Source organism: Neolamprologus brichardi, chromosome 15, assembly GCF_056152115.1.
Source record: "Neolamprologus brichardi isolate AB-2024 chromosome 15, ASM5615211v1, whole genome shotgun sequence".
Classification (NCBI taxonomy): domain Eukaryota; kingdom Metazoa; phylum Chordata; class Actinopteri; order Cichliformes; family Cichlidae; genus Neolamprologus; species Neolamprologus brichardi.
This window is the reverse complement of record NC_142118.1, coordinates 8,924,059-8,940,321: the sequence shown is the minus strand read 5'-3', so window position 1 is coordinate 8,940,321 and position 16,263 is coordinate 8,924,059. Positions and strand designations below refer to the sequence as shown.

Genomic DNA, 16,263 nt, shown 5'->3' with positions numbered 1-16,263 from the left:
AGCCTATATCTAAACTTTTAACCCTCTGTGGATTAGAGAGGTTATTAAAGCTGTATCCTGCATAATCATTCCACCATGGAAAAAGAACAGTTAAAGGAAATCATTAAAAGTACCAATTATCATGATATTCATCCACATGATGGATAGATTTAAACTTCTAAACATGTTAGTTGTAGTTTTGGTAGATATTTGCAGACAGTGGAGGTAAGATAACAAAGACCGGGAATGTTGGAAAGCCTCATGTTTGTGATTGCATCAGCGCTCGGCTATTTTTGTGCACAGATTAAATTAATGGTCTTATACCATCTTTTCTTTGCTGCATCACAAATAGTAAACGATATTAAGTTTCAGCTATACAGGTTTTATTATTTCTGTGCATTTTTCAAAAACATTTGATCCCCTTTTAAAAAGTTACAATTTCAAATGGGCTAAATTTAACTCATTAATTGGATTTTTTTTTTTTTACCTTATTTGAAACTTCAGCTCTTAAGCCATCTAGAAAAACGGCTTGTTTTGGGAATGTAAAGCATCTCATTAACCAGTATTGTGCATGAAACAGCTGAAATGTGCATTTTTTGTGTTTGCAACCAATCGTAGCAGAACAGTCTATTTTACTACTGAGAAAAGCATTACTTGAGGCTCTACCGGCACAATTTCTGCTGCCATTTGAAAGATGGAACATTTAAATATGTCATTTGAATGGAGATGGGCAAAAAAGTTCACTTTTGTGCTGCGTTTGTGTTTGAGCATTACAGTCATTATGTGTATCAAAGAAGCTTTTACAATTCTCTAAAAGTTAATGATGTGGACACGTGGCATCACATCTAAAATTGCAATGCATCCTAGCTTGTGTATTACAGACTGAGCCCCCACCCTGCCAGGCAGGGTGATTAATTCCTGAGCTCATTCTCAGAGGTCAGAGTCATTTAATGAGTCCTTTCCTTAGCAGCCAAATATTCTAAACATCTCATTTGTTGTAGCTCTGCAAGACCCCCCATCCGTCGTAGCCAAATTACATTCGGAAGAACCCACAATAAACACTTAGCATGTGCTTGTGCATCTGTGTCAGACTGTTGTTTGTCTTGCATTTCCACTACAGCTACATTCTGACCCAGAGAGGAAATGGTTTGTGAAGCAGTGAAGGGCAGGCACTACTTAAACGAGGAATGAGGGCTTATTTCTAGGGAGCGTAACACACCCATCACAAATATTTCTTTCATGTTATCTTTTAGCCTGCCTGTCATTTGTGATCCAGGAGTTCAAGAATATCAGCTTAAGGAGAAGACATGCAGGGTAGAAAATGAGATTTAGCTGCTGTTACGGATTCAAATATTGGGAATGGATACAAGAGGAAAACCCAAAATAACCACACTGGTCCGGCCGGGTCAAGTCAAACGATGATTTAATGAACACACGCGTGGGAGATGGACACCATACAACAGACAGCATCAGATCTCAAAATGGTGGAGCATTGATCAAACTCTTATAGCCTCTAGTGGCCCCCACCTAATCATCAGAGCCTAAACATTCTTTCTCACACAGCGCCTAAGCTACGACCTTGGCTCCCTGTTTATCTGCTCCTGATGAAATGGGGCAGTATGCTCTGTTCTCTTCTAATCAGACAAATGAGACGATGACTTTCTGTGAACAGTATTTCTTATAACTCAGCAGTATAATGCATCATAAAACAATATCATTCATTCACAATAAATCAACAGTCTAATGTAATGCAAATCAGTTTACCAAATGTAATAATTATCACCTTCTTCTAGTTCAGGAGCATAATGCAAACTGAAACTACATAATAATTCACAATCTTTAATTAGGGGTCTAACATGGCATAAAATAATATCATAATCCCACAATTCCCCCTGATGAGCTCTTTAGACATAAAGAGCTCACTTACACCCTGCAATCCAGTGTTGCCGGGTTCATTTCTCCTTACTCCTGAGGCCTTTTGTCCCCCTGTTGGGTGAACCATATGTGAGATGACCTCTGTGTTTACGCAGTTCAGATGCAAGAAAACTTTTATTACAACAACAACAGTAGGTACAGATGATACTCCCATCACTCCCCAGTTCTCCCACAGCTTTATTTCGGTGCTACCTTATACCCTCCAAACGTACTCGGACTAGAACCTCTGTCCGAGGAGCTTTTAACCTTTATTTTATTGCTGTAGGCACCAGTGTCTTCCAGTCGGGTGATCCTCTGCTCTTGTTTCCTTCAACCTCAGGGGTTAGACAACCCTTCAGTCGTTGCACAGATCAGGGGATTATTCTGCCCCGATTTCAAACAATGATCTGTGTATTCTGGGATCACAGCTGTGTTCCCCAGGAAAAGGAACAGAAAGGTGTTCTCCTTATGACCAACAGCTTCTCGAACGTCGTTGGTGTGGTGTTCCTGGATTTCCGTCAACCCCTTCGTGGTTATTGCTGTGTTTATTTGATCCATCCTTTTTAGGTGACTAACTGGAGCCCAAAATGCCATGACACTTGAACCCAGTTGATGATTCAGCAGTCACCGTGTCTGTCTCTGCTGCAAAGGATCCTCGTATATCTGTGACCTCGTCTGGTGTCTGTTCTTTTCTCTGTAAGAGACAGAAAACCAAAACACCTCTCTTCCTAGCTCTAACAATCTAATGTTGCTGTCCACTGATCTTTTGGTGGTTCAGAATTTGTTTAGAATATTCAGAATGTCCCAAGGACTTATCCTAATTTAGTGTATGTGTGTGTAAGCGTGTTTGCATTTAGCCCGCTGCACTCAAGGCATTTCTTACACTTTATCAGTCCGGACTATCGCCGAACGAAGCTTATGACCTTCAAAAGACCGAGTGCCAACTCATTATAAGCACATTTGCAAGATATATATAAAATGATTAAAACCACTCATTCTAATAAAAGACATAAAAAACAAATTAGCCATTTCTAATTCTAACATGTGTCCATTCAATGAAGCTAAAAAATTAAAAGAAAAGGTTAGTGAGCTCATATCTTAGAAAGTATCAGACTTTCTCCTATCCAGTGTCGTTGCTCCAATTTTGTTATCCTGTGTTAGGGAATGAAATCAATTTAATTGTCATGTTAGATCTGTTCAACACCTGGCTCCGCCCAGAGCCTGCGTCTTCACAATTGTCTACAAACAAAACCTGTATTAATATGAACTTCACTTCAACATGAACTTGTTGACTACTTTTGACACCTGTAAATAGAAGATTAACATGGGGTTATAACAATCACTGTAATACAAATGTTAATATGTCAATAGCTTCAATAAATGTTCAATGCAATGCTTGTTATATGATTCTAATGTAACAATAATGCTGATGCTAAAATAACAGTAAAACACACCCTTTTTATCCCTTACTGACCACAGCAGGGGCATCTATGTTTTAATTCAGCCATGAAGCTCACCTGATTCATCACTAAGCCCCACCGGCACTGGCATTTGACAGCGTGGCGCTGCATGTTCTTCCTTTAATGTCACTATTTTCAATCTGTTAATTAGAGTACTTAAACATGAAGTAGACTACGTCCACTACAAGTCAATACAGCTGTAAATGTGGCCAATTATCAATCTATTGACAATCAATAACAAACGACAGCTTTTATTTTATGCAGGCTTTTAGTCAACCACTCACCCAGAGGATCTCCAATCCCAGAAAATTCCTTCTCCTCATTTAATGAGTCTGTCCTCCTTCCATGCCCTGGTAACTGGTCCATCCAGAGCTATATCATTATCAAATATACATACAACAAGCCAAACCACACTTTGGTCACACCAACCCTTTTCCGCCCTGAAGATGTCCAACGCCATCTTAGTCTGGACTGTCAAAGGTGACTTTAACGCTGATTGTTCCGACAATCCATTTTATAACATTTCCTGGTCAGATTAGCCAATCTCTGCACACTGGAATAAACATAATCAACATGATCAACATTTTTCCTGCGTGTTTTTTCACCATCTTATTAATTCCAACGCTCCATCCTTATGTGGTTTGCTACATTATGTTTATCTAGAACTCCACTCTGTCTCTAAATGTTTGAAGAATTTTTCATGTTTGGGGTCAAGTTTTAAGAATTTGACCATACGTGAAATTAATGGTGTTATTGTAACATGGTAGACTAGTGTGCCTGTGTTAATTCAGCTCCATATTATTGTGTGAAGTTGCACTGGGTTGGGAGTGGTTTTTTGGTGTGTGTGTCACATTTTTGGTGAGCCAATGGCTGGAATCGGGTTGGACTAATTAGAGGCAGGTGTACTTGATTGCACTGATACACTGGTCTACTTATAGCCCACACTACAAACACTGCTGTGTCATTTTGTCTCTCTGTGCATGTATGTAATGTGATAATCTGATATGTTTGGGATGGATGGGTTTTGCACTATGAATTTTATACTGAAGGTGTCATTTTGTCTCTCTGTGCAGGCCAGGGCCTATTATATGCCACAGCCTAAGGGCAGCAGAGTTGCAGAGGTTGGAGTGATCACTGGCTATATGCTTGCAGGGTGGTGGGTCTCCAAGGACAACTTCTACCCCTGTTAAAGGCAACATGTGGAGTGCAACTGGCCATGTGGCATAGCTGGCTCTGGCCTTGGGACTGTGTGTTTTTATTTGATTCATGAATGGGACACTGGACTGTTTTATCTTTTATCTTTTGATATTTTTTGTCACTAAATTATCTTTTAGAATTTTATTGACTGTCATCGTTTTGCCCACGACTGAGACGGTTGGTCAGACCTAAAATCTTTCTTTGGGTGTGTTACATTATCACCCCCATCGGGGCTTACCTTTCCCACTTCTGATGATATTCCTCCCTATTCTTTGCAAGTACCCGCTTTTGGTGGCGAGAAACTGTTGGTGTGGTCAAGTGGGTGCTGTAAAAACAAAAGCTCAGGACAGAACAATTATCAGTCATGTACTTCATACAAAATTAGCATATATTCAATTTCATATTGATCCTCTGAGTGTAATGGTACATTTTAATTTATCAAAGCTAAACACAATAATTTTTCTTTATTTTGCTCTTGTTCTTGTGCAGCACCACATCTCAGCACATGCCCCTGTCGGTTCTATCTTACTTTTCTAAATTATTGACTATTTCAATGGAGAACCTAAATGACTTTGACCAAGGTTTGTCATTACATATCTCTATTTTGAATGTGACAAGTTTATCATTCCCCTGTTATTTATACACAGCAAATTCAAAAGTGTTAAATGTTTTGGTGTTAGTGTTAATTTTACTCTAAGTAGAGTCACATTCTTTTAATGTAACTCTGAGGTGTAAAATGATAGTAGTTAAAATCGAGTGTTAAAAATGAGTGTTTCTATTTCAAATCTGGAGGTGTTACAATGGAAACATTAACTCTTGACCTCTTAATTCTGAACTCCTACAGGGGCTATGACACCAATAGAGTAAATTCACAGACTCCGCCCCCAGCACGGCTCCGATCGAAGCTGAAGTGAAGCGTTTCAAAACATTTTGCTCTACATATTTGAGTTGTTTGCCATGCTTGGTAAGTCATGTTTTCAAAGATTGTTTCAATTATTGTTATTAGCTTTTACTTCTGTGGCTCTTTGGAGTTGAGACAAAGCTGTGTGAAAGGCATTAGCCATGTTGCTCGCTGATAGCATAATATTCTGTTTTAGCTAGCTGAAAGGTATTGTTTGCGGGCAAATACCACAGCCTTGAAAAAAGCTTGCATGTGAATTTTCAGTCAAATTTCTTGGTCAAATACACTTAAAACAATGTCTAGAATGTGAAATGTTGATATAATGGTGCTACTTGAAGCCTGAAAACGATCTCCCATAAAAAACGAGCAAACAGCAGTAGCAGATGTCCCAAGTCCCGACTGAGTTCTACGTTAGCACTTAGATCCCTCCAGAGTTTTGTGCACACGGTTTTAGGTGAAAATGAAAAAGGTTGAGGTTTTACATTTAGTTCAGTATTACCTGTTGTCTGTGTCCTTGTCTTTTGGGAAAATACTTTACACAAGTAATGGCTCAAAAAGGATTCCTTTTTCTTTTCTTTTTTTTTTTTACTGTGCTGCAATTGATTTGTGCCATTAATTAGTGTCAACTAATTTTTATTCAATCTCCACATAGGATATGCTTGTGAAGATGGAATATGGGGGAGAGCAGAAGTGCGTTGAAGTTCCACAAAGTGATGAATGAAGGACGTGCATATTGTATTTTGTATTTATTGAAATAAGTGATGAGAATGCTGTTATTTGCATTTACCAGCTCACCTATGTCAGACCTTTTGATAAACAAAATTCTAATGAAAGTGAGAACATGTACACTGTTACATCTTTCAGAAAATGTTTTGAAATTGTGGTGCACAGTTCAGAATAAATGTTTTTCAAAAACCATTGCGTCTTTTTAGTAAATGTTTATTTCCAAAAGAAATTTCTAGAAGTTCAGAACAGTAAAATTCCCGCTTTTTAGAATTAATTAGAAGATAACTCTTACGTAGTTAAACTAAAATACTCTTTGAGAGTTAATATATAAACTCTTAACACCAAGTGCCAAATTATCAACTCCAGAGAGATTTGGTGTTTAACACTAAATCAGAGTTAACGTACCAACCCTCCAAAAAGAGTCAAATTAACACTCTCTGGTGTGGACCCATATAGACACTTTAAAATTGTTGAAATCAAATCTGACAGTGCTAATTTGGACATGCTGGATTTGCTGTGTAGGTATCAATAGAGTTTTTTCTTGCTTTTTCTATCAAAATTGATTGACTTTTTACAGTGGCCCGCTATGGTTAATAATAACATGTTCAGTCATGAGTGAAATCAAAGCTTCTCTTCACTTTAGCATTTAACATTCCCAACAATATAATGTGCTGCATTAATCGAAACACAGCTAATAAAACACAATTTTCTTAATGGAAACATCCGTAGCTCAAAATTAGCAACCAAAGGGTTAAGTCTGCAGTTCACACTCATGTGAAGCTACAGCCTCCCCCCCTAGTCTCTGTCCTCCTACTCCTGCAAAAACAAAACAAAGCGAGACAAAACATCCACCCTTCTTTTACAAGCTGGGTGAATTGTTTGTAGACATGTACTAATCCTAAAGTCGGTATCGTTTTTGTCTCAGTGTCAAGTCAGTTTAAACTTTTAGTCGTCAGTCCATCACAGTCCAGTCACATGCATACATTCACACACATTCATACCAGATATTGCTGATAATGGAGTCTCACACGCAACCTATTCGAGGCTCCATCACCAGCAAGATGACGTCATCATTTTAAAGGAAAAACAGTTCCTTGTTTTTTGGACTGGATTGACTCGCTGCAATCCTTTTAGGTTCAGGACTTCTCATGTGATCAATGTCCCATATAAGTGAATTTCTCCAGAGCCCATTATAATTATGGAGAAAAATACTTTGCGACTGTTTCTAGTAATCATGTTTTATAGCGCTTTAAAGTTCAATCTCTCAGGCCTGGATTAAAGAGCTGATTTGTTAAATCAGGAACTCACAAAATACCAAAATATCACCACCGGTGGATCACTCCTCTCAGATGTTCTTATTTCAGTGCACTGTAACAAAAGCAAAGACAAACGTAACCAATAAAATACTCATATAATAACAAATACTGGGGCCCGTTGGAAACATGTCCAAACATAAAACCATCTTTCTCTCTCTTAGAGAAAGAAAACAATCCAAACCTCACTGATAAAATCAACCTAGTGTTAAGCAAAACCCAAAATCAACCAAAACTTCACCAGAAAGTTTTTCTCCGTCCCGGGACAATATTGTGTAAGCATACAGGTACCGTAACTTCTTTTTGCACTGACAAAAACGTGTTGGACTTATTTCAGTCAATAGTGGACCCTAGTTGCACACAAATGTTTTGCTTTGGTAGAAACTTAAACAACTGAGTTAAATCAACACAACCTTTTCATATTCAGTAAACCTGTGCATTTTGAGTTCATATTACACGATTAAGACATGTTCAGATGGAGTAAGTTAAGCTCCTGGAATATTTTAATCCTTCACAATTCTGTCATTTTATTTCAACACTATTCAATAACTTTTATCCAAATTCTACTTGGTCCCTTAAATACTACATGTTGTCTTCATATTGCCTACGGTTCAACAAAGTCTAAATTCTGATTACCATAAAAATTGAATGGGTCTACAACAACTACCATCCTCCTATCTTTATCCTAATTGCACGAGGGCTGGGAAATAACTCTAAAGTGATAGGTTACGAGGCAGGGTGCACCCCGAACCGGTCACCAGTCTATCACCTAGAAACAAACAACCATTTACACTTACATTCACGGATAATTTAGAATCATCAATTAACCTAGCTCTAACAGCTGCATGACTTTTCACTGTGGCAGGAAACCAGAATACCCAGAGAGAAACCACTGCAAATTAACCAGACTGTGGACTTGCACCCAGGACCTTCTTACTGTGGAGCAACAGCACTCACCAGCATGTCAACAATGTAGGAAATACAGGGAAGCTATGATTTCCTGTTGAATTTTGTACAGATCTTTAAAGCCTGAGGCAATTGTGTTAAATACATGTAGGATGCTTACGTAATTCCAAGGGCTGGCCCCCTTTTCTTCTTTTTATTTTATATTTTATTATTGTTATTATTTTTATTTTTATTATTATTTTTTTTTAGTGTGTTCCTCCTTCAATTAAATCTCAATCACAAACATGTGACTCTCCGAAATAAGGCTCACACCGTTAATTCATCATTTTCACTCTGTACCACTGCTCCTTATCAGGCTGTGTGAAGCACAGTAAACAATTCAGTTGAGGCCTTGAGCCATAAACAGACATCACTCACAGACATTGTTTTCATAACCAAACTGCTCTAGACCCTGTCCCCTAAATCTACACAAATGCCCTCTGGGTGACATGAAATGCATTTAACCAATTAACTATCAATTACTTCTTGTTGTTGTAACAAATTCTGTATTTGGAGGTTTGTGTGCAACATTTTGCATATCAGCATAGCATTTGTTAGTAAAGCATTCTTCATTGCATCAGCGTGTGTGTATCACTCTTCATTGCACAAACATGTATATGTATGTGTGTATGTGTATGTGTGTGTGGATCACTTCTCAGTGAATTGAATCAGCATTTCGATTTGTGTGCGTGTGTGTGTGTCATTTCTCAGTCAATCAACGAGTGCATATGTGTTCATATGTGTGTTTCTCTTAATTCTGAGTCAGTGTATGTAGATGTGTGTGTTTGTGTGTGTGTTTGTGTTCATCACTTTCCTGTTCTGGTGTTCTGGGTAAACCATGGCCTGAAGCGCGCTCTGGGGTCCTGCTCTCCTCCTTTTCAGTCCGTTTGGGTCCATTGGTGCTGCTGCCCAAAGTTCTCTCCATACTGGTTCTGACCCCAATTGAGGCAGTCCTTTTCTCCAGTGTCCTGCATCTTCTCCTTGTCCAGCTCCTCCTTAACTTGACCCTTTTTGCTTCTGTAGGTCCTTCAGGGTTTGCTCCTGGTGTTGGAGCTTCTCGTCAGGTTTGACAACCTCCTGCTCCAGCAAGCTCCGGGCTGATTTCAAGTCCTGTATCTGGGACTCTAAGCCTGACTGATGGGTTCGATTAGCAGCCAGCTCCTCCTGAGGCATGCTCAGTTTCTGCTCTGATGTCTTGAGCTCTCACTGAGGGCAGAAACCTCAGAGTCTTTTCCGTACACGTCAGATTGAAGTTTATTGATGTTTTCCTTGCTTTGCTCCACGGCCTTCTGCAGCTCTGCTGTTCGGCTCTTCTCAGAGGTCAGCTCCTGACCGAGCCCCGACACCTGTGCCTTCAGCTTATGTTCTTCTGGTGCTTTTGTCCAATCTGAGGTGCCTTCTGACCTCAGTTACTCCTCGTGTCTCTGGCACGCCCTTTTTGCTGCCCGATCATCCGTGTTGGTCCATCACTGTCCTGCCCAGTTTTGATGCAGAGTTGTTAAGGTCAGCATTCTTTTGCTCGGCCTCACTTTTCATCCGGGCTTAATAGGCGTCTCGTCACACCTCTGTCAGCTGAAGCTGTCTGGAAATCTCCCCCGTGTAGTGAAACGGGCCTTGGATTTAACGTTCTCCGTCTCCGCTGCATGAGATCTCTTTCCTGCAGCACTGTTGACATTCTCAGGCTGTTGTTGTGAGTCCAGCTGCTGTAGCATTTGGTCAGGGTCACATCAAAGATGGTAGAAGGGAGAGCAAAGGTAGTAGAGGGGAGAGCAGGAGTCCAGGTCAGCCTCGGCTTTCCGGGCCGACAAAGCAGCCTGTAATTAAGCATAAAGAGAAAAAACAAAAACAAAACAAAAACAGACGAACAGGAAAATGATGTTGTTTGAAAATAATGTTGTTTTGGCTATGTTATTCAGAGAGGGGCCAGGCCCTGTGTCAGCCTTCTCCCCCCCTTTTTTTTGTTTTTTCTCACTATATAATCAACTCATAACCCACCAAGTTGACAGGACAACACAGGTACACGTTAAAATTCTTAAGATCATGTTTAATAATTCAAAAAAGAAATTTTATTTCATTCAGTAATCTCTTGTATTATTCAATCAGGAAAAAAACATGTCACAATTCGACTCTTTTAACCACTAAATTTATTATTTCATCACTGGTTTGTGATTTACCAGTGTCTGTCATTTTGAAGTCAAGTTGTTGTCCTGCAACCCAGAGAGTTTATTTGTTAGTAGTGGATAGACTTTATCATTTAACATCAGGTGTATATTAAGTTTTGCTGCTTTAACCTTGCTGGAAAATCTTCACGTGTTCATGAGTGTAAGCTGTTTCTTCATTGCGTGTATGTGCGTTTGTGGGTGGGATATTTTAACTTTTTTCTCAAACAAGGCATTTCTCTAGTTGTGTGTTTTTAATTTTGTTTCCCAAATTTTGATTTACCACCTTAAATAACAGCATTCCATGTCTTCAACCAGGAATTAGGGCTTGCTTGTGAGATTCAGGGACACATGGTGCCAAAAACAATTCAGTGAAAAACTTGCCTGAAAATTTCCAGTTATGGTAGCCGATAACTGCAGGAGAAGATGTCCTTTAAGCTTCTTTTTCGGGTGGGGACAAAGTGAGAGGTCAAACTGTAAAATTTTGAGCCAGAGCTTGGCATGTGTGTCGTCCCAATTTTATTAATCTATCCTTTTGCTGCTGTACTCAGGTCTCCTGGTTGAGAGAAATCCACCTGTATTAAGAGACTAAAACATTCATTTACTATTTTTCTTACAACATCCATTTAATTCATCCACCTAGATTTTACTCTCTCTCTTGGTGCATAGTTCACACAGTCAGGCAGTTGCCCTTTATGGGCATGCAAGTTTCCGGTCACTTACCCCCAACAGCTGCGAAGCCGTCTCTCATATATCAAAACTCAGCCAAACATTAAACATTCACCGTAGTGATTTAAAACTTTATTTGTAATATTGTAATCAGCAAAATCAGCGTTTTAATTACAGGCATGTATTATTATTTGCAAATTATACTTATAAAACTCAATAACACGCTAAACAGGAAGTCCTCTATGGGCTTCACAGCAGCCACCTCATTTGCATGTTCACACACTATCTAAAAATAGCTTGCAGCGCTGCAGCGCACTGTCGTCACACACAGCCTCGTTTCACACTCAACTCTCTATGTTATTTTACAAAGACGTCTTATATTTACAATCACTCTCAGGCCTGAAAGTTTTAGCGCCTACACAATTTTGACAAATTTAAGATAACGGGTCCAACCGAAGAAAGTCCAACTTTTTTGTAATCAATTAACCAGTATCAGCCTCTAACTGTATCTGGCCTCATCTCTAAAGTCCCTAAGTCAATTTACAGTGCCCAAAAAAGCGCAGATAAGGAGCCTCTAACTCCTAGTTATTCTGGAGTGCCCCAAGCTCCACAGTGACCAACTGAACTAACCCTGTTCGCCGACAGGTCAAGGTCGCGCGTCCGCGGCCAGGAGGGAGCGTAACCTCCGGGCTATGCGCCTCCTAGTGGCCTCTAACCACCGTTCTAACAAAATTTATAATACTTTTAAACCGCCGTCAACCCTCTAAAACAAGAGTATGACTGACGCAGATGCAACGTTATGGACAATGGAGCCTCTAACTCTCAACATGGCCAACACAGATGCAATCCTTTAGACCAATGGAGCCTCTAACTCACAAAAATGACCAATTCCCTATCAAACTACCTGAGCCTCTAACTCAGTATTATTTTCTTTACCTTGAGCCTCTAACTCAGTATTATTACTTATAACCTTACTTCAAGTTTCAACACTCATGAGATTTTTCTTCAAAATCAAAACAGACACTCACCGGCAACTTTTACTGAATAGACATTTAATTTCATCGTCCAATTCAGCACACTTCGGATAAAATCAACAGGCCTGTGCCTACCTCTTTTATAAAGGCGCCTGTCCACTCAGTTCGATTGCCGGATAATGTCTGCCCGTCTGACCACCTCGGACCGTCCAAGCCTCCAAAACTTCCATCCCAATACCACAGGACGAGCCCCCAAAACTGTTACGGATTCAAATATTGGGAATGGATACAAGAGGAAAACCCAAAATAACCACACTGGTCCGGCCGGGTCAAGTCAAACGATGATTTAATGAACACACGCGTGGGAGATGGACACCATACAACAGACAGCATCAGATCTCAAAATGGTGGAGCATTGATCAAACTCTTATAGCCTCTAGTGGCCCCCACCTAATCATCAGAGCCTAAACATTCTTTCTCACACAGCGCCTAAGCTACGACCTTGGCTCCCTGTTTATCTGCTCCTGATGAAATGGGGCAGTATGCTCTGTTCTCTTCTAATCAGACAAATGAGACGATGACTTTCTGTGAACAGTATTTCTTATAACTCAGCAGTATAATGCATCATAAAACAATATCATTCATTCACAATAAATCAACAGTCTAATGTAATGCAAATCAGTTTACCAAATGTAATAATTATCACCTTCTTCTAGTTCAGGAGCATAATGCAAACTGAAACTACATAATAATTCACAATCTTTAATTAGGGGTCTAACATGGCATAAAATAATATCATAATCCCACACTGCTTACATGGACCTCCAGCTACGGAGCTTATCCGCTTAATATTGAAAGTTTGATGCTGGTTGAAAAAATATTGAAATCGGTTTCTTTGTCATTCTCAAATGTAAACACAGTACAACAAATTGAAAGTGGAAGAAGAAAAAGGGCCACGACAGAATAAGCAAATCAGAAGTGGTCGATGATAAGAGAAGGTGACTTTTTTTTGTCTTTGTTTTTGTCACTGCAGCAAGTTCCAATTGCCAACGGTACAACCAATCCCTGCAGCTCGGGTCAATTTGAAATCAAACTCGAGCTCTCCTTTGAGTACCTGATGAGCAAGGACCGCCTCCAGTGGGTCACCATCACCAGCGACCAGGTAGGAGGATGATGGATAGTTTCACTTTTATATAGATAAACTAGATCTTTTTTTTCATTAAAGATAATTTTTCCCTTTGTGTATTTAGAATTTTTTAGTTTCTTAAGGTACTGTACATAATCCTCTTTAGTGCTCATTGGATTACCTCAAAAATGCTGCGGCTCAAGGCTGAAAACAGCCCTGTTGTTTTGTTTTTTCATAGTTTAGCTGAGATTTTAAGGAGGTGTAACTGTAAGTTGCTTGCAGCTCATTATGTGCTCGGCCATTTTTAGTGCGTTTTGTTCTTTTTCAAACTATACAGGCTTGCTGCTTTATGTCTGACTGGTTTCTGTGTGGATGTGATTGCAGGCTATCATGATGAGTATCTGCCTCCAGTCTATGGTGGATGAATTAATGGTAAAGAAGTCCGGTGGCAGCATAAAAAAGGTTTGTGTTGACTGCTTTTAACAACATTATGCCATCATTTTGTTTTCCATACATATCACAGCGTTTATAAATGTATAAGTCATTCATTTGTAGCTTTGACATTTATTCTATTTCTTTTGACGTCTTCTGTCACATTTCAGATGCTGAGGAAACGACACAATGGCTCCATCCACCGGTCTGACAGTCAGCAAGCTGTGAAATCTTCCCCTCTACTGGTGAGAAACAGGATAGCATGCCAAGTTTTTTATTCTCAGCTATAGCTTTTTTTTCTTGACTGTCTTTTTTTTTTTTCTTCCATGCTGCAGGACTCCCCTGATTCAAACCGTGAACAAATTGTCAAACTCTCAGTGAGTACCTTCTTTGTCGTTTTTACTGACTAGCTAAAAAATATTCCAATAAATTAGCATCAGCTAAGCATTAATTATACTTATATTGATTATTCCATATAGACCAAGCTGACCTCGGTGTCTCTCAGAGGGGTCAGCGCCTCCAACTTGGCAAACAACATCAGCAACTATGCTTTCGAGGGAATCGGGGACGATGACCTGTAACCCACAATTCCCCTTCCTCCCCTTCTCATTCCACTGTTAACGACAAAGATTACAAGCTGAGCTGAGCCGAGCCGAGCGGTCCACGCAGGCGTCCGATTCTGCAAGATTGTAGCTTCTTCCCGGAGAATTTGCTGCCTTAAGCTCTCATTTAATCTTTGACGGTGACCTTTCATGATTTAGACTCTGAAGGGTAATCTTGATTTGCATTTTAGTTACAATCATCATATCATCCAGCTCTCTTATTGAACTTATCACGTCATTAACGTACGTTATTCGAAGATCCTGGATTCTTCCCTGACTGGCTGCGTGTCCGTTTCCAACCAGAGAGCCAACTGTTTGGTTAGACCCGGCACTAGTGAAGATACAGCAGAACTGGACGCAATTGTTCTGGAAGTGACCAGGCATATTTCTGAGAATGTTCTCTTTAACTCAAAATGTAGAATATTTAGAGCAACTGCTTAGCTGCGTGACGATCAATGTTCGGCTTTGCTATATACCAAAATGCATCCTCTGATGTCAGTGGTCTTCTTGTGCGTCATGCTACATGTGTGCCAAGTTAACAGAGATCATCAGCAGGGGTTCATTTTATATTAGACATTAGAGTCACTTGTATTCAGATGTAGTTCGAGGCCTTAACTTGCTTTTTTTTTTTTTTTAATATATAGTTTCTGGGGTCACCTTCTCACATGGGTTGAAACTAAAGAGATGTTAACTAGAATCTTGCAGAATTTAATGGATGGTTGATTTGGTTGAGCTGCTTGCACTTGCTGAACCCATCGTTTTTGCACAGTATAACCGGTGGAGATGAATGTTTGAGCATGAATTTATAAACGTGCGTAGACTCTTACCCTGGGGGGCTCAGTAAATCCATAAGATTTTTTTTAACAATTTTTTTTAAAGGTTTCTCATAAATGCCAAATTATAGTTTACTAAAGCATTTTGCACAAAATAAACATTTTTAAAAAGTCACTTTTTATATTATGTACATGCAATTAAGTATTCTGAACATTTACTAATATCTTTATCATCTAGCTTATTGTAATCAGATCTAATGTAATCTAAGCTGTATGGAACAAAGTTTAAATGGACCAACATTTATCATGTTTACATAATGTTTTAGTTCAAATGGAAATTGTTTACAAATTTTTGCATCTGATTTTGATTTGTGTTGTTCTTTTTGGGGGGAAGCGATGGCGTCGCAGGGCTTCAGTTCATTGTAATTTGTTCGTAAGTTGTTCCAGTCATCTCAGAGGATTTGGTAAAAGGTGCTTTGATGAAGCGGCTAATGTGATCATAATTGCTGGAGTGAACAAAATTTTAAAGAGTGAACATATCCCACTTTTATAAGGTGTGTTATTCCATTATTATTAATTTTTTTTTTTTTTTTTTGCTGTCAACTTGACTTATTTCATGCCAGCAGATTTTAAAGACGCTAACTGTAAATCAGTGCCAACCTATCAACAGCTTTACTGTCACTTTTAGCCAGAACTGCAAACAAAAATGTTCTCAGTATAATTGTCTTGTTCTTTCACTGGTGTGATTCTTCTGTTCGGTTGCTTTCACTGTAGGGAGACACGGTCGCAGCGATTCATTTATATTTTCTCTGTTCCTGTCGATATGAAGTACACAAAGCTGCAAGGTCCTTGATGTTAGTGTATGTGTAGGTGCCAAATTTTCTAATGTGTTTTTTTTCCTTTAGCATTGCTTTTATGAACGTTGTACCGTCTTGATACATTCCACTAATTTTCATCTTGATTTTTAGTGGTATGTTCAGTGACAGCTGTCGGTTCATTTGGTCATGATGCTTAAAATAAACTCTGAACTTCAACGATTATGTGTGGGTTTATTTTATTTGTTATGTAACAGTAATCTTTTGCCACTACTCCC

The 16,263-nt window shown here is 39.3% G+C and overlaps 1 protein-coding gene across 1 annotated transcript in view; it reads left to right on the top strand.

Moving 5' to 3' along the window:
* Positions 1–16,204, top strand: part of snx17 (sorting nexin 17) — a 37,326-nt gene extending 21,122 nt beyond the window's left edge. Inside the window, exons 11-15 of the mRNA XM_087852513.1 lie at positions 13,271–13,399; positions 13,748–13,825; positions 13,966–14,040; positions 14,131–14,172; positions 14,275–16,204. Coding sequence (XP_087708639.1) covers positions 13,271–13,399; positions 13,748–13,825; positions 13,966–14,040; positions 14,131–14,172; positions 14,275–14,376 — 426 coding nt within the window. The 3' untranslated portion in view covers positions 14,377–16,204. The remainder of the gene's footprint in view (positions 1–13,270; positions 13,400–13,747; positions 13,826–13,965; positions 14,041–14,130; positions 14,173–14,274) is intronic.
* The last annotated feature ends 59 nt before the right edge of the window (positions 16,205–16,263 follow it).